The sequence below is a fragment of the Mirounga leonina genome, unplaced genomic scaffold (assembly GCF_011800145.1).
Source record: "Mirounga leonina isolate KUSES-001 unplaced genomic scaffold, KU_Mleo_1.0 Mir_418, whole genome shotgun sequence".
Taxonomy (NCBI): Eukaryota; Metazoa; Chordata; class Mammalia; order Carnivora; family Phocidae; genus Mirounga; species Mirounga leonina.
This window is the reverse complement of record NW_023270739.1, coordinates 3674846-3695180: the sequence shown is the minus strand read 5'-3', so window position 1 is coordinate 3695180 and position 20335 is coordinate 3674846. Positions and strand designations below refer to the sequence as shown.

The following is a 20335-nucleotide window of genomic DNA, read 5'->3' as shown; positions in this document are numbered from 1 at the left end:
GGTGGCTGAAGTGTCTCAATAGGAGTGACCCCAGCTGCAGTTTCTTGTCCCTGCAGTCCTTTCTCTAGCAGCTGAATGGACAGGCCTTTGACTTACAGCCGAAGATTTCCAGGCCCCCCCTGGATCCACAAAGGCAGTTACAGGCACCTGGGACCTATTTCCATTATTTACAAAAGCCCAACAGAAACTTTCCCCTCAGTAAAGATGCACAGGATAACTAAAGCCTCAAGCTTTTTTTGTGTTGAGGAACACTGGCGAGTTATCATATTACCAGTCATAAGCTGTGACTGTTTAAAACTCCAGGAGAAACATCGTTATTAGAATGAATCTGTCAACACTTGGGTTCCTTAGATGAAAAGATAGTAAAGGGGTTGGTGGTGCAGAAAAATCTGGGAATGCTCAGGGTGACTACCTACAGATCCTGAACCCCTCTCTCCAGCATTTAGACTGTCTGGGGAAAGAACCATCGAGAGCAGAGATGAGTTCTTTAACCTGTGTCGACATTTATTCTCCTGTCACTGGAGCTATAGCCCGGTTTGCACAAACAGTAGAAATATTTCTGTTCTGTGTGCACTAAACAACAGTGTTCCTAGCAGAGTACCTAACTGGGTAGGAAGTTAATTTCATTCAGGACGTGCCTGTTGCAGGTAGACAGGCTAGGCCTCTTCAGAACCCAGGAGGAACGGCCCAGCTTGGCAGCTGTTCTTCTGTGCATCCTAGTGTTGCTCTGATCTCTGACAGCAAGCCCTGGCTAATTCTGGATAATCTGTGCTGTGACACCAAGCAAATCCTGGGGGCTGTAGAAACACGGCTAAATTGGGGTGCCTGGGTGGCTCAGTCGGTGAAGCATCCAACTCTTGATTTCGGCTCAGGTTGTGATCTCAGAGTCGGGAGATCGGGCCCCAAGTGGGGCTCTGCGCTGGGCGTGCAGCCTGCTTAAGATTCTCTCTCTCCCTCTGACCCTCTCCCCACCCTCTCTCTCTCTCTCAACAAAGTCATCCAGCCCCATAGCCAGAACGATAGTTTCTGAGCAGATGGCCTCATCCTTCCTGTTTACTGACATGCAAGGCTCTGAGAAAAGAGAATCTAATTTACAGGAAACACCACACTTCAGGAAAGGGAAAGAACAGGTGGTGTGTATACTAAAGACCCCATTTGTTCAGGCAAAAAGTGAGACAGACTGCAGAAGAGGAACTTCCCATTGGCTCACCAATGGAATTCTATAAGGAAGTGACCATCACATACTGAGTTTATTTGTGCTCTAAAATATTTAAATATCAACATGCACCTTTTCCCTGAGTGAATTCACGGGTCATGGCCAACATAGAACTTGGACAGGAAATCCTTTGGCCTCGGTGCTTCTGTTTCATGGAAGAACCGCATGACGTGTGTCCGCTGCTTCCATACATTAATCGTTTCCTCCAGTTCCATCTTTCCCTGCACAAGTGAGGAGAGAGGTGTTCAGTCAGAGTGGCCGAGGGGAAGGAACACGACACTGAAGGCCAGGATTCTGTTCTCTGCTCTGGCACCAACTTATTGAGTCACCTGGGGCAAGTAACATCCTCCGTCAGTACCACAGTTTCTGCATCTGGAAAGTGAGGTGGTTGGGCTAACTGATCTCTGCAGCCTTTCAAATACTCTTTAACTCTGTAGCTAACTGAGCCCAAGAGGAGAGACTTCCAGGTCAATAGGCCCCTGCCCCATGACTGCCTAACCTAACTGGCTTAACTTGGTTTCTGCTAAACATTCCTCCCGTGGTAAGTACTAGTCCAAGCTAAAGTCTGCACTGATGCTAATGTGACTGACCAGAGATAACACAGTCAGGCCTGGGATTTGACCCCATTTACACAGGACTCAGCTAACTAGCCTGCCTCTTCCAGCTGCAACCTGGTGAAGCAGTAACTTCTAGGAATGAGGTTCAAGAAGAATTTCAAACTTTCCTCCTTATGTCTTTTTTCAAAATACAAGCCCTGGGGCACTGCAGTGGCTCAGTCAGTTAAGTGTCTGCCTTTGGCTCAGGTCATGATCTCAGGATCCTGGGATCGAACCCTGCGTTGGGCTCTGTGCTCATAGGGAGTCTGCTTCTCCCTCTCCGTTGGCCTCTCTGCCTGCTCATGCGTGCGCACTCGCTCTCAAATAATAAAATCTTTAAAAAATAAATAAAAATAAAAATGCAAGCCCCGGTGGGTTTTTTTTTTTTAACAATCTTATATTTAATCAGGTGATAACCTCTAAGTTCACGGGTTCTTTGAAACACTAAGCAAAAGTTACTGACCTAGTAGTTGCTTTTTAAACTTGGGAGACAAAATTGAGAAGCTCTGGACAAGTTGGCTGCTCTTAAGTCAGTCAGGGAGGGTCAGTTACCTTAATGACCAAAAGATCCACCACCCTGGGGTCTGTGACGTGGGCATTCTTCATAAACATTTCTCGGACTTTATCCCGTCCTTGCTGCACGGTGATGTCTAGCTGGAACAAGTTCACTAAAGACATGATTCAGGGTAGAAATTACATGGTTAAAACCTGTTTTACAAAAATTGAGTCAACTGATAGTCATTGAACACATACAGGTTGTCCATTCATTTCATTCAGCAAATATTACTAGCCTGACCCTAAGCTAGGTGCTCGAGGCTGTGGAGGAGTGAGACGTGGCGCCTGCTCTCAAGGAGCTTACAGTTTGTTTGAAGAGGCAAGACCGCCGTATTCGAAGAAGAGTATAGCACAGTTTAAGAGTAGGAACAACCTGGCTTTAAATCCCAGCTGTCACATCACCCATGTGATCCTGCGGACTTCTCTGTGCTGGGCTGTATTTGTTTCTGAGGGAAAGGAGGATGATAACAGCACATAACTCCAGAGTTGTTGGGAGGATTCCATGAGATGAGACAAGATGCTTAGAACAGTGCCAGCATGGAAAAAGCTCTCAAAAATGTGAGCATTATTATCATGTAGAACAACTGGCAAAAGATGACAGGATTGAAGTTAACAAGCAATGACGTGGTGTAGGCGTGTGCGGCACACAAACTTAGGGCTGAGGGAGACTGCGGAGTGTGCAGGGAAGGCAGGCTTCAGTCCAGCCAGCGATTCCGACCACGTCCGGTTACTCGGGGGAAGGAGGGAGCAGTCTACGATGTAACTCCTAGTCTCTCAAATTCCGATCCGAGGGGCAACCATCCACAAATGCAAACATAAAATCACAATATTCAGCAATCCCTGGCTAAGCAGATGCCTAAAAGAGTGGCACAGCCTTAGGGACCCAGGACTTCAGATGAGGCACATATATGTCCTTTGTAAATTAGGTTTTAGTCATTTGCATTCCTATCCTCTGGCAGTCAGCCTTCAGTGGACTTGCTGATGACAACGAGGGCATGAATAGGGCCTTGTGTGGTAGGCGGGATTAGGAAGACGGGGCACATTAGGTTGAGGGGACAGCATAAATAAGGCTCATAGGCTAGAATGAGCATGTGGCTGGGGAGACCTGTGTGATCATTTGGTGAGGACGCCCTGTGTTTTGGCCATTCTTGTGACATGTCCATTCTCATCTACAGAATTATCAGAACCAGTCTGAACACCATGAGAGCTATGGAGTGACTGAATGAATCGACAATAAAGTTTGAATCTTTATCTATACTCCATTTAGTGACCAATAGAAAAATAAAGCTTCTGGGGCGCCTGGGTGGCTCAGTCGTTAAGCGTCTGCCTTCGGCTCAGGTCATGATTCCAGGTCCTGGGATCGAGCCCCGCATCTGGCTCCCTGCTCGGCGGGAAGCCTGCTTCTCCCTCTCCCACTCCCCCTGCTTGTATTCCCTCTCTCGCTCTGTCTCTCTCTGTCAAATAAATAAATAAAATCTTAAAAAAAAAATCACATCTAAAAAAAAAAAAGAAAGAAAGAAAAATAAAGCTTCTGCTGAGGGAAATACCATAGAAAAATAAAGCTTCTGTTGAGGAAAATACCATGCTGTGCTGATCCCAGCAGGGAATAAGCAACAGCAGAAATCTAACAGGAGAAACCACAGCCCAGCTTTACAGGTAAGTGTTAACAGAGGACAGAAACTCACTCACACTGGAAAGAACTCAGGATCCAGTGGAATGCTGGAGCAGGCTCTCATGGAGCCTCTCTTCCCAAATCTGCCTTCACTCACTTCACTTTGGTAGCTTAAAATCAACCATGGTGGGAGTACCAGACCCCGGAAAATTGGTCAAAGCTGTAAATCTGGGTTCCCAGCACAGTCCGTATCCTAGTAGGGATTTTATTTTTTATTTTAGAAAGAGAGAGAGCAGGGGGAGGCGCAGAGGGAGAGGGGAAGCAGACTCCCCACTGAGTGGGAAACCTTATACCAGGGCTTGATCCCACAACCCCGAGATCTTGACCTGAGCCGAAACCAAGAGTCAGACGCCAGGTGCCCCTCATAGTAGGAATTTTAGAAAAGAGCAAATAAAGGGACCATAAGACAAAGAGACACAAAAACAAGTGCAAACTAACAAGGATCCTGGAATTTAGAATCCTCCCATTTGGGTAGAGTGAGGCCTCCCACGCTGTGGGTACTTGCCTGAGGTCATACTATTGCTCCCTGGCAAGTGTGGGCCTGGAATTCAGGTTGGTTATTTTTCATTTCCAATCTGGTGCTTTTTAAAGGAAATGAATATAAGGACTCTTCTCCTGCTATCAGTGCTTACCTTTCCTGCATTTTTGTATTAGATCCCTGCCCAACCTTGGGAGTTTAAAAAAAGCAAGGTCCCTCTATCTACTAGCGGAGCTGGTGTCCATTTGCTCCCATTCCTCACGATTTCCAGAACTGTACAACAGGGCGCTGGGTGTGCGAGTCTCCTCCTCAGGAACATGTTCACAGGCGCAAATGCCAAGTTCCGCTTACAATGTCAGTTCACAGATTCCTGAGTGCCCATCCTCCCAGGTTAGGAGCCCTTCTTGTCTCTCGAGAGACAAATTCCATAGCTTTGTCCTCATCTCCCTCCTCCCACCCCAACCCTCTGAACATGCCCCTCCTCCAGTGAGAAGGGCTGTGGGAAAGGAAACAGCAACAGCCTAAGCTACCACCTGCTTTGGTTTAACTCAGTGGTTCTTAAGCCAGCTAGGACTTTGCCCACCAGAACATCTGGCAGTGTCTGCAGGCATCTGGGGTTGTCACAGCTAGGGAGAGAGTGCTGCTGGCATCTAGTGGATAGAGGCCAGGGATGTTGTTAAACATCTTACAATGCACAGGACCGCCCCCACAATCATCCAGCACAAATGGGTTGAGAAACCCTGGTATAAATTAATTCCAACTGCTTTTTCTCAACTCCGTTTCTTGGCTTATTCTTTGAATTCTGAATATTTAAATTGCAATTTTGAAAAAATCTAAGAGGCTCAAAAGGAAGGTATCAAAGTGCCCCTCTTGGATGAAGGTGCCTTTCCCACAGGCTCTGTGTGTTTTTCCAAAATTACTGTCAAGGTTTTCCTGAGTCAGGAAGGCTCTGACACAATAAGAGGGATGACACTGATATTCTCAGCTGTTTGCTCCCATTCACTTTGGGAGCATCCGTACCAGGCACTGGGAGATCCTGAGATGGGAAGGCGGCACGGTGTACTGGAGAAGAGCGTGGGGTCAGGGGTCAAACCAGCTGTAAGGTCCCCTCACCGTTATGAACTATGACCCTGACTAGGGTATAGCCTCCTCAGCCTGTTTCCTCAGCTAAAAAATAGGAAAGAAGAGAACCTCAGACCTAATTCCTTTACAGGAACATGGCAAAAATCGAGTGACAACATCTCGTAAACAGTAAAGCTACTATAAACGTTAAACATCTCAACCCTTACTCCCCATCTGGATATATGCCTGTCTTCCTGACTAGACCATAGAGCCCGAGGGCAGGGTTGTTTTATTCACTTTTGTATCTCTGGGCATCTCGTATCGGCCCTGTTGTACAAGAGATATACCCAGTGAAATGGAAATTAAAGGAATAGTTTCAACGGAAAATCCCGTTTTGTAACCAGCAAGCCTCATGTAATACTTTTTCAGCGGAGGGATTCGAAGGAAGGCAGTTCTGTCTCCGTGCCCCCACGCAAGGCAGCCACCATCCCGGCAAATGGCTGCCATACACGTGCAGCGTAACTGGGCCCCAGGAGATTCAGGGAAAACTAGAGCAGGAGCAAAGGGCCAGGTATGACAGTCGGATAGTCAGGGTCTGAAGTCTGGCTCCTCTCCTTACTAATGGTGTGAGGAGACACATTTATATGCCTCAGTTTTCTTATCTGTAAGACAAGGACACAATTAGAACCCACCCTCAAATAAGGCAATGTGAAGCATTTAGCATAGTGCTGGGCCGTATGTATGCAATTCAATAAATGTTAGTTATTAGGGGCACCTGGGTGGCTCAGTCGTTGGGCATCTGCCTTCAGCTCAGGTCATGACCCCAGGGTCCTGGGATGGAGCCCCGTGTCAGGCTCCCTGCTCCGCGGGAAGCCTGCTTCTCCCTCTCTCACTCCCCCTGCTTGTGTTCCCTCTCACACTGTCTCTCTCTCTGTCAAATAAATAAAATCTTTAAAAATAAATAAATAAATAAATGTTAGTTATTAGAAATACTATTACTATTCCCAATTCTTGGTTTGGTTCCTCAGCTGGAGTCCCAATGCCAGACAGCATGACACCAGTGTAGACAGAGGCCTGAGCAACTGACCCCCTACAGACAACCAGCTACAGACCACCAATCCTCCCCATAAGGGAGGTGCCACCCCTTTGACCCTCCCCACCTCCTCTCCCCCACCCCTTTCAGGACCCTTCTGTCTCTGGAATAATCTTCTCAAACAGTATTTGAGGGGAATTCCTGAGAGGGGATAGTTTAAAAACTTCTGGGTCCTGACGGTGGATAACTGGGTCTATCCTCAACTCAGCCACTGATTTTTTTTTTAACCCCTCGCAAACCATTCTTCCTGCATCTGGGTCTTGTTCCCTACCTTCTACTCCTCTCTGCAACAAGAAAGGGTTCTCGGCACTCATCGCAGTATTCTGCTAGGCAAACGTTCTGTTTTTAAACATCTCCAATTGAATACACACCCCTCCCCTGCCCCAAACACACAAATGCAGACACTTGCTACTGTCACTTCCCTATGCCTATTATCCACTTGTCCCCTAAAGGCATGAAAGTTTGCAGTCCCTGAACCAGCAGTTCACTTAAGTTTCCCCCTCCCTTGTATCCCGGGGCCTAAGTTCTGGTCATGAGCAACCGCTCAACAAGTCAGGTTCAGGATAGGGACACTGTGGAGCAGACAGTTCTCACACATCAAAAAAACTGGATTCTGCACAGATGCTCCTGCTATAAATAACAGTAATAATTAGGGGCGCCTGGGTGGCTCAGTCGTTAAGCATCTGCCTTCAGCTCAGGTCATGATCCCGGGGTCCTAGGATCAAGCCCCGCATCGGGCTCCCTGCTCCGTGGGGAGCCTGCTTCTCCCTCTCCTGCTCCCCCTGCTTGTGTTCCTGCTCTTGCTATCTCTCTCTCTCTCTGTCAAATATATAAAATCTTAAAAAAAATAAAGTAACAGTAATAATTAATAATAATCATAATAAAAAAAACAACAGTAGCAGCCAACATTCAATGAGTACCTAATTAAGTGCCAGGGCTTACCCTCAGCACTTTAGAAATATTACCTATTTAATAAGGGCTACTCTCTGAAGAAGATACTATCATGATGCTCATTTTACAGATGAGGAAACTGAGGCATAGCAAGATAAAATAATTTGCTCAAGGTCACACAGCTAGTAAGGGGGCAAGGTCTGGAGGCAAGTCTCTGTAACTACCACATTCTATTGCTTCTCACACACAGGCAGGGAAGTGACAGCCCACAGCTATGGTGCTCTAACTCACTTTTAAAAACACCTTCCCTCTGGGCGCCCAGGTGGCTCAGTCGTTAAGCGTCTGCCTTCGGCTCAGGTCATGATCCCAGCGTCCTGGGATCGAGCCCCGCATCGGGCTCCCTGCTCCGCGGGAAGCCTGCTTCTCCCTCTCCCACTGCCCCTGCTTGTGTTCCCTCTCTCGCTGTCTGTCAAATAAATAAATAAAATCTTTAAAAAAATAAAAATAAATAAAAACACCTTCCCTCTGAGACGCGCAGTGACAGTCCACATTAAAACACAATCAGTCAACAAAACAACAAAATATCGACAGCCCCTGACATCTGTACGGTCCTTGGCAGTTTAGGTGGGATTTCCCCCCAATCTTCCTCTCATCAGAGACGTTGGGCAGTGCTGAGGGGGGATGCCAAGATAAGAAAACAGAATCTCCGCATCCAGGGACCTTGTATTTCAATCCTTCCAGTGAACAGATTGGTTCTCGGACATCTAAGTGAAGGCAGCGGACAGTGAGTCAGTAGGGGGCAGGCCATTGGGGGGAGGGGACGAGTTCCTAAGAAATAGGAGAGACAGGTAGAGCTAGGGGGCAAGCTTGGGAAACTGGACGTGGGAGGAGGCCATCTCACCTGGACCGGAAAAAGGCACCACTGACTTAACTGGATGACCTTGGGGAAGTCACTTCCCTTCTCCGGTGGTCTGTTTTTCTGTGGGAGACGTGGGAAACAGATGACCGCTCAAGTCCTACAGCCACTTTGTTTATATAACCTAATGGGCACCTGTAAATACATTCAGAACTCTACGGCTGGCTCCGGGCCTCGGGGGTATCACCTCGCCTCTAGGTGCCTCACATGCCTCACCTGTAAAATGAGCACGTCACCCACAGCCCCCACTCTCCCTCCCACGGGTTCGTTAAGAATTGCGGGGGACAAAAGGGCCAACGCGCCCAGGGCTCCTAGGAGCTTGGTTCGGCTGCAGGGCACGGCTTGTTTGAGTCGGGCGCCGCCGCCGGGTCGGGTCCACCAGTGCTCGGGTGACCCTCCTCCCCTGAAGCACCCGGAGTCGCCTGTGCCCAAGTCGGTGACCTCAGCTCGTCCCGGGACAAATGGGAGGCCAGGACGGCTGCGACCTTGGGCGGCTGCACCCGGAACCCCGCGGCCGTCGCGGCCTCTCACCAGTGTTCGGCACCTCTCGATACCAGGCGCGGTACAACTCGCGCACCCTCCGCTTGGCTTCGTTCATGTCCCGACTAAAAATGGGCTTCACTGAAGTGGGAGCCGCAGCGGCAGCCCGCCGGAGGCCGCTGGCCGCCATCTTGCTAAACAAACCAGCTTCCGCTAGGGCGGCCGAAGGACGAAAGTCTTTGGTCATTGGCTAAAACGGAAAGCCACGCCCCTAAGCGCCACGGGTAGGCGGGAGGATAGCTGTGGGGCTCTCTGAATGGCTGGGAGGCCTCCCTCTCGCCGCTGGGAGCTGCGCATGCCCAGGTGCGGAAACCCCGGCTCAGCCGTTGGCGGTCCTAACCGTGGCCCAACCGTGCCGCCAGGGGACGCTCGAGCGCCAGACTGGCCGCGGAGCAGCTGCCTGGAGTCCCCCAGCGTCCCGCCGGCCACCTGCTCGCCGCGCTCCTTTGGTTGCGCCCGTGGGCGCGCGGGCCTCGCAGAGCTTCGCGGGTCGCTTTCCCCGGGCGGGGGCCGCGGGTCCCCAGGAGCGGCGGAAGCCCCGCATGGCGCCTGGGCTTCCTTGGCGCTGGCCTGGCCCCTGTGTGGTTTTTTCTGCTGCAACATGTTTTTCTTTATTTCCCCAATACACCAACTCTTGGGAAACGCTGTGTAGCTGCCAAAGCGCTTTCCTGGCCGTTGGCTTCCTGGCGCTTCTCCACATCCCGGGGAGGTAGGTTCTATCATCAGCCCCGTTTTAGACAAGAACGTTTCATCCTAACCTGTGGACCTCTGTGAAAAGCAGCCCAGAAATGTGGAGCTGCAAGGAGCCTTGCTTCGGCCATCCCGGGTATCCCCTCCGTTGCTGGCATTTTTCTACGGAGGTTGCCTCTGACCATCCCGGGCGGCCCCGAGCTGCTAAGGCAGAAAGAACAGCTACCGCAGGGCAGGCCGCGCACTAGGCGCACTAGACCATTTTATCTGGTCTTTAATCTCATGGATCAGAGAGGTTCTGTTAGCATCCCAGGAGACAGGTGGTGTAGGGTCCAGGCATATGAACACATGCATCACAACACACCTGTGGGATAGGCACTGTTAGACCCATTTTACAGATGAGAAAACTGAGACACAGAGAGACGAAGTTACTTGACAGGGTTGGCTTGAGACTCAGGTAGCTGGCCTTGGAGTCTGTGCTCTACCTCTCACAGCACCTACGTCATCATATCTGTCTAATTCTAACCCCATACACGCTCCTGCCTCCTCCAGGAGTAACCACTATCATGAATTTAGTGCTTAACATTCCTTTTCATTGAAAAAAAAAAAATGGCCTCCAAAACAACCCACAAACTGGGGGAAAATATTTGCAAATCATATATTCCATAAAGTATTTGTATCTAGAATACATCAAAGACTCTTACAACTCAGTAATAAAAAGACAAATAGCCCGATTTAAAAACAAGCAAAGATGGGGCACCTGGCTGGCTCAGTAGGTAGAGCATCGGACTCTTGATCTCAGGGTCATGAGTCCAAGTCCCATGTTGGGCATGGAGCCTAGTTTAAAAAAAAAAAAAAAAAGCAAAGGTGACAAACTCAATGGCAGGAACTCTGTCATTGCTGGTGAGAATGAAGAATCAGACAGCCACTTTGGAAGTCAGTTTGGCAATTTCTTAACAGAACTAAACATGCTCTTCCCATATGATCCAGCAATCACTTTCCTCAGTCTTCACCCAAAGGAGTTGAAAACTTTTATTCACCCAAAAACCTGCACACGGATATTTATAACAGCTTTATTCATATTTGCCAAAACTTGGAAGCAACCAAGATGTCCTTCAGGAGGTGAATGGATAAATAAACTTTTGTATATCCACACAATGGAATATTCTTTAGCATTAGAAAGATATGAGCTATCGGGCGCCTGGGTGGCTCAGTCGGTTAAGCGACTGTCTTTGGCTCAGGTCATGATCCTGGAGTCCCAGGGTCGAGTCCCATGTCGGGCTCCCCGCTCTTTAAAAAAAAAAAATCTTTTTTTTTTAAAGATTTTATTTATTTATTTGAGAGAGAGAGAGAGCACATGAGAGGGGAGAGGGTCAGAGGGAGAAGCAGACTCCCCGCCGAGTGGGGAGCCCGACATGGGACTCGATCCTGGGACTCCTGGATCATGACCTGAGCCGAAGGCAGTCGCTTAACCGACTGAGCCACCCAGGCGCCCCTAAATAAATAAAATCTTTAAAAAAAAATAAAGATATGAGCTATCAAGCCATGAAAAGACGTGGAGGGGGGAGCCTGGGTGGTGCAGTGGGCTGAGCAGCCCACTCTTGGTTTCGGCTCCAATCTTGATCTCAGGGTTCTGGGATGGAGCCCCAAGTTGGGCTCTATGCTCAGTGTGGAGTCTGTTTAAGACTCTCCCTCTCTCTTCCCCTCTCCTCCCCCACTAAAATCAATCAATACATCTTAAAAAAAAAAAAAAGACATGGAGGAAAGTTAAATGGATATTACTAAGTGAAAAAAGCCGATCTGACAAGGCTGTATGCAGTATACTTCTAGTTCTATGGCATAACAGAAAAAGACAAAACTGTGGAGACAATAAAAAGATCATTGGTTGCTAGGGGCTGGGGGGAGGGAGCAAGGAATGAATAGACTCTGTGATACTGTAATGGTTGATATCTGTTAAACCCATAGAGTGAACCCGGATGTGAACTGTGGGCTTTGGATGACAGTGGTGTGTCAATGGAGGTTCATTAGTTGTAACAAAGGCACTACTCTGGTAGGGGGGGATGTTGATAACAGGGGAGTCTGGGGTTGAGGGGTAAGGGTATATGGGAAATCATTGTACATTCCACTCAATTATGCCGTGAACCTAAAACTGTTCAAAAAAATAAAGTCTATTTTTTTAAATGGGCAAAGGATTTGAATAGCTATTTCTCCAAAGAAGATATACAGTGACCAATAAATACATGAAAAGACACTCAACATGGTTAGTCATTAGGTAAATGCAAATCAAAACCATAACAAGAGGGGCACCTGGGTGGCTCAGTCGTTAAGCGTCTGCCTTGCTCCCTGCTCCGCGGGGAGCCTGCTTCTCCCTCTCCCACTACCCCCTGCTTTGTTCCCTCTCTCACTATGTCTCTCTCTGTCAAAAATAAATAAAAAATCTTAAATTTTAAAGTAAATTGTAGATTCATATGTATAAGAAATAAAACAGAAAGGTCAGGTGTGCCCTTTACTCAGCTTTTCCCAATGGTAGCATTTTGTAAAATAATAGTAACAATAGAACCACCAGAATATTGACATTGATACAATCAAGATACAGAACATTCCCATTACAAGGATCCCTCACGTTTCCCTTCCCCCAACCCCTTCTTGGTCCCTGATAAAGGGACTCCATTTTGTCATTTCAAGAGTGTTATACTTTTGGAGTGCCTGGGTAGCTCAGTCGTTAAGCGTCCGCCTTCGGCTCGGGTCATGATCTCAGGGTCCTGGGATCGAGCCCCGCATCAGGCTCCCTGCTCAGCGGGAAGCCTGCTTCTCCCTCTCCCCCTCCCACTGCATGTGTTCCCTCTCTCACTGTGTTGTGTCTCTCTCTGTCAAATAAATAAATAAAATCTTAAAAAAAAAAAAGAAAGAAAGAAACTACTGAATTATCTTCCAGAGTGACTGAACTATTTTACACTCCCATTAGCAATGTACAAGTGGTCCAATCCTCCGTATCCTGTTCTGCGTTGCTGCAGTAACTTTTGTATTTTAGCCACTCTGACAGATGTGTGTAGGGATACCTCATTGTTTTAATTTGCATTCTCCTTATGGGTAGTGATGTTGAACATCCTTTTAAATGCTTATTTCCCATCTTATATTCTCTCTACTGAAATGTTTTTTTCACGTCTTTTGTTCATTTTCTAATTAGATTGTTTGTTTACCTGGTGAATTCTAAGTGTTCTTTATATAGTCTAGATAGTAGTCCTTTGTCAGATATGTGGTTTGCCAATATTTCCTCCCACTCTGTAGCTTGTCTTTTCATCTTTTCAACAGGGTCTTTCCCAGAGCAAAGATGTTTAATTTTGATGAAAGCCAACTTATCAACTTTTTCCCTCTTACGGATTGTGCTTTTGGTGTCAAATCAAAGAACACTTCTCCAAGCCCTAGGTTCAGAAGATTTTCTATGATTTTTTTCCCCCAAAGCTTTATGTTTTACATTTAAGTACATGATGCATTTTGAATTAATTTTTGTATAAGGTGTTAGATTTAGATAAAGATTCTTTTTTTTTTTTTTTTTTGCCTGTGGATGTCCAGTTACTCCAGAACCATTTGTTGAAAAGCCAGTTTTTCTCCACTGAATTGCTTTTGCACCTTTATCAAAACTCAGTTGAGGGGCGCCTAGGTGGCTGTCAGTTAAACATCCGCCTTCAGCTCAAGTCAGGATCCCAGGGTCCTGGAATCGAGCCCCACTTTGGGCTCCATGCTCAGTGGGGAGTCTGCTTCTCGCTCATCCTCTCCCTCTGCCCCTCTACCCCCACTCATGTTCTCTCTCTGTCTCAAATAAATAAAATAAAAAGATTTTTTTTTAAGATTTTATTTATTTATTTGAGAGAGAGAGAATGAGAGAGAGCACACGAGAGGGGGGAAGGTCAGAGGGAGAAGCAGACTCCCTGCTGAGCAGGGAGCCCGATGTGGGACTCGATCCAGGGACTCCAGGATCATGATCTGAGCCGAAGGCAGTCGCTTAACCGACTGAGCCACCCAGGCGCCCCAAAATAAAAAGATTTTTAAGATTTTATTTATTTATTTGACAGAGAGAGAGAGAGCACAAGCAGGGGGAGGGGCAGGCAGAGGGAGAGGGAGAAGCAGGCTCCCCGCTGAACAGGGACCCTGACATGGGGTTTGATCCCAGGACCCTGGGATCCTGACCTGAGCTGAAGGCAGACGCTCTCAACCGACTCAGACACCCAGGCACACTTCCTTATCTAATGTTTCTTTGCTGAGACTTTTTTATTTTGTTTCAGGCATGTTCATAAATGCTTGTTGAAGCATGTTTATGATGGCTGCTTTAAAATCTTTGCAAATAATTCTGCCTTTGTCATCTTGCTGTTGGCATCTAGTGATTGGGTTTTTTGTTGTTGTTCAGTTTAAGCTGTTTCTTGTTTTGGATATGATGAGGGATATTTTAATTGAAACCTGGACATTTTGGGTATTATGTTATGAGATCCTGGAGCTTATTTAATTTTTTTTTTTTTTTTATGGTAGCTTCCTTTGACACCACTCCAGCAGGGGAAATGGAGAAGCTTCCTTGTTACTACAAGTTGGGGAAGAAGTCCAGGTTCCCCACTCGGCCTTAGTTGGCACTAAGGAGGGCCTCACAGTAATTAGCAGGAGAGGTAGTTCTGGCTGCCTACAGATCTTCCTCTTACACCTCTCGGGTCGGTAAGGGTCGAGTGCTCATTACTGCTCCTCCCCTGTGGCTTCCACAGACACCATGCGAGGGAGGTTGCTTTTTACCCATGGTCAAAGGTGAAAGTCCCGCCTCTCTGCTAGGTCTCCTCTGACAGTACTCAGTAGGAAGGGGGCGATACACCAGGTGTGGTACATCTGAGCCCAGGGCCCCATGTGACTGCATAGGTTATGTGCCTATGAAGCTGGCTCTGAAAATAACCTTATCACTTTAGGCTGCCACCTAGAGAGGGAGATCTCACAAAGCATGGGCCAAAATCAGAGTCCTCAGGAGCGGAGAATAGGGGGCAGGAATCTGGATTTCGGGCCCTTACCCTCTGTGTGACCATGGCCTGCATTTCCCCAGACATTTCCTGAGTGGCGTTTGCGGCCAGCCATTGAGCCAAATACAGAGGACATAGAGGAGATGGAGACATAGTCCTTGCCCTCGTAAGCCTTGGCACTGCACAAACTCCTGGGATCTGGTAAAATTCTGGGTGGGGGTGAGTGGTAACGATGCCTCAGGAATGACTTAGGATTCATTTCCCGCCAACCTGAGTTGAGGGCTCGGAGATTAAAATGATATAACGATATATAACAACAAAGAAGTGTGCAATTTCACTACTTCTTGCACATTTGAATTTGTGGGCTGAAATTTTGGAGAGGTTGTGTATTCATGGCTCCTACCATACCCATCTTACTTTTTTCACTAAATGTCTCCAAGATCATTCTCTCAGTTTCTCTAGATCTGATTCATGTCAGTTCTGGAAAGAATTTGTAATGTGGATATATCATATTTCATATTTCAGCTGTTCCCTTATTCATAGATCTAGTGGTTTCCAACTCTGTGCTATTAAAACCAAGGGACATCTTCATTCATGCCTCATGTAAGCCTACCTGAGTAGGGTTTTCTCTGGAACAGATAACTAGAAGTAGAATTGCCGAGGCAAAAGGTATGTGCATTTTACATAGGTGTTGCCAAGTGCCCTCTCCTCAGTGATTGAAAGTACTGGTTCCTTGCACCCACTTCAACATTTAATATTATCAGTTTTACAGTTTTGCCAACTTGAGGGGAGAAAAAATAGCTCTCTCTTTTTTTTAAATTTTCATGATTATTAATGAAATTGAGCTGCTTGTCATGTGGCCACTTTTATTTCTTTGTATCCTTTGCCCATTTTTCTATTTCATTGTCCAGTTGATTTGCAGGAGTATTTTTTGTGGTCTCTGTATTAATTTTTGCCACATATACTGCAAATACCCCATTTCTTGTTTTCAACTTTGTTGATGGCTTTGTCATATAGAAGTTTAAATATTTATATAGTCTAAGTATTTTGTGTCTTATTTATTTTTTTTAAAGATTTTATTTATTTATTTGAGAGGGCGGGGAGGGGCAGATGGAGAGTCAGTGAGAGAATCTCAAGCAGACTCGTGCTGAGCTCGGACCCCAATGCGGGGCTCGATCTCACGACCCTGAGATCATGACCTGAGGTGAAATCAAGAGTTAGAGGAGCCACGCAGGCATCCCTGTGTCTAATTTTTTTTTTAAGATTTTATTTGAGAGGGAGAGAGAGAGAGAGAAGCAGACTCCCTGCTGAGCAGGGGAGCCCAATGTAGGGCTGGACCCCAGGACCCCAGGATCATAACCTGGGCCAAAGGCAGACATTTAACCGAATGAGCCACCCAGGCACCCCCCCCACCCGCCCCCTGTGTCTTATTTGTAAGAAGATCTCTTCTACTCCAAGGTTGCAAACATATTCTTTTTTTTTTTTTTTTTTAAGATTTTATTTATTTATTTGACAGAGAGAGACACAGTGAGAGAGGGAACACAAACAGGGGGAGTGGAAGAGGGAGAAGCAGGCTTCCAACTGAGCAGGGAGCCCGATGCGGGGTTCGATCCCAGGACCCTGGGATCATGACCTGAGCCGAAGGCAGACGCTTAATGACTGAGCCACCCAGGCGCCCCGCAAACATATTCTTTATAAAAGTATTTTGAGAGGGATGCCTGGGTGGTTCAGTTAGTTAAGCATCTGCCTTTGGCTTAGGTAATGATCTCGGGGTCCTGGGATCGAGCCCTGCATTGGGCTCCGTGCTCCACGGGGAGCCTGCTTCTCCCTCTCCCCCTTTCTGCATGCCGCTCCCCCTGCTTGTGCACTTGCTCTCTCTGACAAATAAATAAAATCTTTAAAAAAATACTTTGATAGACTTTTTGAATGCTTTTTTTTTAAATTTACTTGAGAGAGAGAATGAGAGAGAGAGAGAGAGACCACATGAGAGGGGGGAGGGTCAGAGGGAGACGCAGACTCCCTGGTTAGCAGGGAGCCCGATGCGGGACTCGATCCAGGGACTCCAGGATCATGACCTGAGCCGAAGGCAGTCGCCTAACCAACTGAGGCACCCAGGCGCCCTTGAATGCTTTTATTTATTCGTCTATGTGGGGTCATGAAAGCACATTGCCCGTCAGGCTCTACTTGTGGTTAGACTTTAGGGCGCTGGGGCTCCCCATTCCTACTGGGTGTTCGTTACCAGCCACCCAGCACTTCTCTGGCCAAGAATCCTCGAATGTGTTGCTCTCAGCTGGTGGTTGATACCTCTGTTTTTGTCTGCTTGCCACAGGTGGGGAGAGAGGAAGTCTGTCACCTTTCTGCTTCACATGAGTCCCCCAGCCAGTTTTCCTGATTGGGTTCTGTCCTGCTCCCCAGACCTATCACTTTGATGGACAGAGACCCCCAGGGACCTTCCACCTTTCACGACGATGCTCTCTGCCTGTATTTAGTGCTTTCGTGTCCTCTGCCAACCTCCTCCTTCCGCCTTCCATTATTGAGGGATTCCTTATAGCTTCTAGTGTACCAGGCATCACCTTTTGTTGTCCGGTACTATTATGGATTTATTTTCAGATCTACATTCTTTTACCTCTGTGGTGTGAGGTAGGAGAGAGAGGCAGTGTGCAGGTGGCAGGCTGGTGTCTGGGCCCAGGGACCACTGAGAACCTTCCTATTGTCCTGACACTGAAAGCTGACTCGGCTCACACAGAATTCTTGAGTCACAGTCATTTCCCCTCAGAACTCTGTAGAACGGTACTCCACTCTCCGCTAGCAGTTAGTATTGCATGTGGCAATTCTGATACCATTCTGAGTCTTTGTTCTTTTTAGGTAATCTGGTTTTCCCCTCTGCCTTAATGTTTTCTTTTCTTTCTTTCTTTCCTTTTTTTTTTTTAAGATTTTATTTATTTATTTATTTATTTATTTATTAAGATTTTCTTTATTTATTTGACAGAGAGAGACACAGCAAGAGAGGGAACACAAGCAGGGGGAATGAGAGAGGGAGAAGCAGGCCTCCCACTGAGCAGGGAGCCCGACATGGGACTCGATCCCAGGACCCTGGGGTCATGACCTGAGCCGAAGGCAGACGCTTAACGACTGAGCCACCCAGGCGTCCCACTTTACTCTTTTTAAAACCAACTTTATTGATGTATAATTGGCATACAGCAAACTGTTGATATTGGTATTTGATAACATATACTTGTGAAACCATCATCACAATTAAGAGAGGGAGCATATCTATCACCCGTAAAAGCTTCCTCGTGTGCCTTTGTAATCCCTGCACCCCATCTCTCCCGCTTTGGAGTTCCATCTCAGACAACCATTGATCTGCTTTCTGTCATGAAAATGTATTTGCATTTTGTAAAATTTTTTATAAATGGAATCATACAGTATGTATCCTTCTTTTGTTTTTTTTTAAAGATTTTATTTATTTATTTGACAGAGACAGTGAGAGAGGGAACACAAGTAGGGGGAGTGGGAGAGGGAGAAGCTGGCTTCCCGCCGAGCAGGGAGTCCAATGTGGGGCTCGACCCCAGGACCCTGGGATCATGACCTGAGCCGAAGGCAGACGCTTAACGACTGAGCCACCCAGGTGCCCCATAAGTATCCTTCTTTTTGGGCTTCTTTCACTCAGCAAAACTATCTTGAGATTCATCCTTATTGTTATGGGGATCAGTGGTCCATTCCTTTTATTGCTGAGCACATTCCATTATATGGATAGGCTGCATTTTGTTTACTTAATCACCTGTTCATGGATATTTGGTTTGTTTCCACTTTGGAGCTATTACAAATAAAGTTGTTATGAATATTTGTGTACATGTCATTGTGTGGAATACGTTTCCTTTCTCAGGTAAATACCTAGAATGGAATGGCAGGTAACACAGCAGGTGTATGTTTTTATTTTTAAAGACACTGCCAAACTCCCAGAACTAGTCATATCATTTTATATTCTTATCAGCAGTGGTTGAGAGTTTCAGTTATTCCATTTCTCATCAACGGTCAGTCTTTCTAATTTGAGACAGTCTTTAGTAGGTATGCAGTGATATCTTATGGTTTTAATTTGCATTTTCTTTCCCTAGTGACCAGCGATATTGAGAGTCTTTCCATGTGCTTATTTACCATCTGTTTATCTTCTTTGGTGAAATATCTGTTTAAATCTTTTACCCATTTTATTTTAGTTTTTTATTTAAGATTCTATTTATTTATTTGAGAGAGACAGAGTGAGAGAGAGAGTACGAACAGGGGGGAGGGGCAGAGGGAGAAGCAGAAGCCCAATAGGGGCCTCGATCCCAGGACCCCAAGATCATGACCTAAGCCGAAGTCAGACGCCCAACTGACTGAGCCACCCAGGTGCCCTATCTTTTGCCCATTTTAAAAATCATTTGTTTTCTTATTATTGAGTTTGAGAGTTCTTTGTATATTCTAGACAGATCTCTTAATTAGATATAGAATTTGCAAATATGTTCTCCTAGTCTGTGGCTTATCTTTCTACTCTCTCAATAGTATCTTTAGAAGATTCAAATTTAATGAAGTCCAATATATATATCAGTTTTTTTCTATAATGGATCATGATTTTTGTGTTATATTGAGAAATCTTTGCTTAATCCGTGGTCACAAAGATTTTCTCCTATGTTTTCTTCTAGAAATTTTATGGTTTCAGGTTTTAGATTTAGGTCTATGATTAATTTTGAGTTATTTTTTGTACTGGGCATGAGATATGAATCAAAGTCCACTTTTCTCCATATGAATATGAAGTTTCTCCAGGACCATTTACTGAAAAGACTTTCCTCCAGAGAATTACATTTACACCTTTGTCTAAAATCGATTGACAGTATAAGGCTCTGCCTCTGGACTCTTCTGTTCCATCTCTCTTGACATCAACAATTTCATATTATCTTGATTGCTGACCAACTTAGTTTTTTTTCAAAACTGTTTGGCTATTTTGGGTCCTTCACATTTCCATATGAACCTTAGATACAGCATATTGTTTTGTTTTGTTTTGTTTTTAAGATTTTATTTATTTGAGAGAGAGAGAATTAGAGACAGAGAGCATGAGAGGGAGGAGGGTCAGAGGGAGAAGCAGACCCCCCGCTGAGCAGGGAGCCCGATGCGGGACTCGATCCCGGGACTCCAGGATCATGACCTGAGCCGAAGGCAGTTGCTTAACCAACTGAGCCACCCAGGCGCCCCCAGCATATTGGTTTTAACAACTAAAAAAGTTTGCTGGAATTTTTACTACAATTACACTGAATTTATAGATCAATTTGAGGGTGGAGTTGACATTTTAACAATGTTGAATCCTCTGATCCATGACCGTGGTATATCTCTTCACTTATGTAGGTCTTCTTTAATTTCTCTCAGAAGTGTTTTGCCGTGTTTAGCGTACAGATCTTGCACACATCTTTTGTCAGATTTTTTTCCACACATTTCATATTTTTGATGCTATTAAAAATGGTGTATTAAAATATTTCAATTCCCAATTGTTCATTGCTATTATATAGAAATATAATTGACTTTCTAAATTTTTAAAGATTTTATTTATTTATTTGCCAGAGAGAGAGGGAGAGAGCACAAGCAGGGGGAGCGGCAGGCAGAGGGA

At 46.1% G+C, this 20335-nt stretch overlaps 1 protein-coding gene across 1 annotated transcript; it reads right to left on the bottom strand.

The window, feature by feature from the left end:
• Positions 1-1185: 1185 nt before the first annotated feature.
• On the bottom strand, positions 1186-9189 carry NDUFA6 (NADH:ubiquinone oxidoreductase subunit A6). The gene is made up of 3 exons (XM_034987375.1): positions 9011-9189; positions 2365-2480; positions 1186-1437 (listed from the first exon to the last, which is right to left on the bottom strand). The coding sequence occupies exons 1-3, from the start codon at positions 9147-9149 to the stop codon at positions 1306-1308; spliced, it is 387 nt and encodes a 128-aa protein (XP_034843266.1). The 5' UTR covers positions 9150-9189; the 3' UTR covers positions 1186-1305.
• Positions 9190-20335: the final 11146 nt, after the last annotated feature.

Excerpts from the sequence above, each read along its gene's own strand:
- NDUFA6 (XM_034987375.1), bottom strand. The coding sequence starts at position 9,149 with ATGGCGGCCAGCGGCCTCCGGCGGGCTGCCGCTGCGGCTCCCACTTCA. Across the intron at positions 2,481-9,010 it reads TCGAGAGGTGCCGAACACTG|TGAACTTGTTCCAGCTAGAC; the intron begins GTGAGAGGCCGC and ends TCATGTCTTTAG. Across the intron at positions 1,438-2,364 it reads TGGATCTTTTGGTCATTAAG|GGAAAGATGGAACTGGAGGA; the intron begins GTAACTGACCCT and ends TCACTTGTGCAG.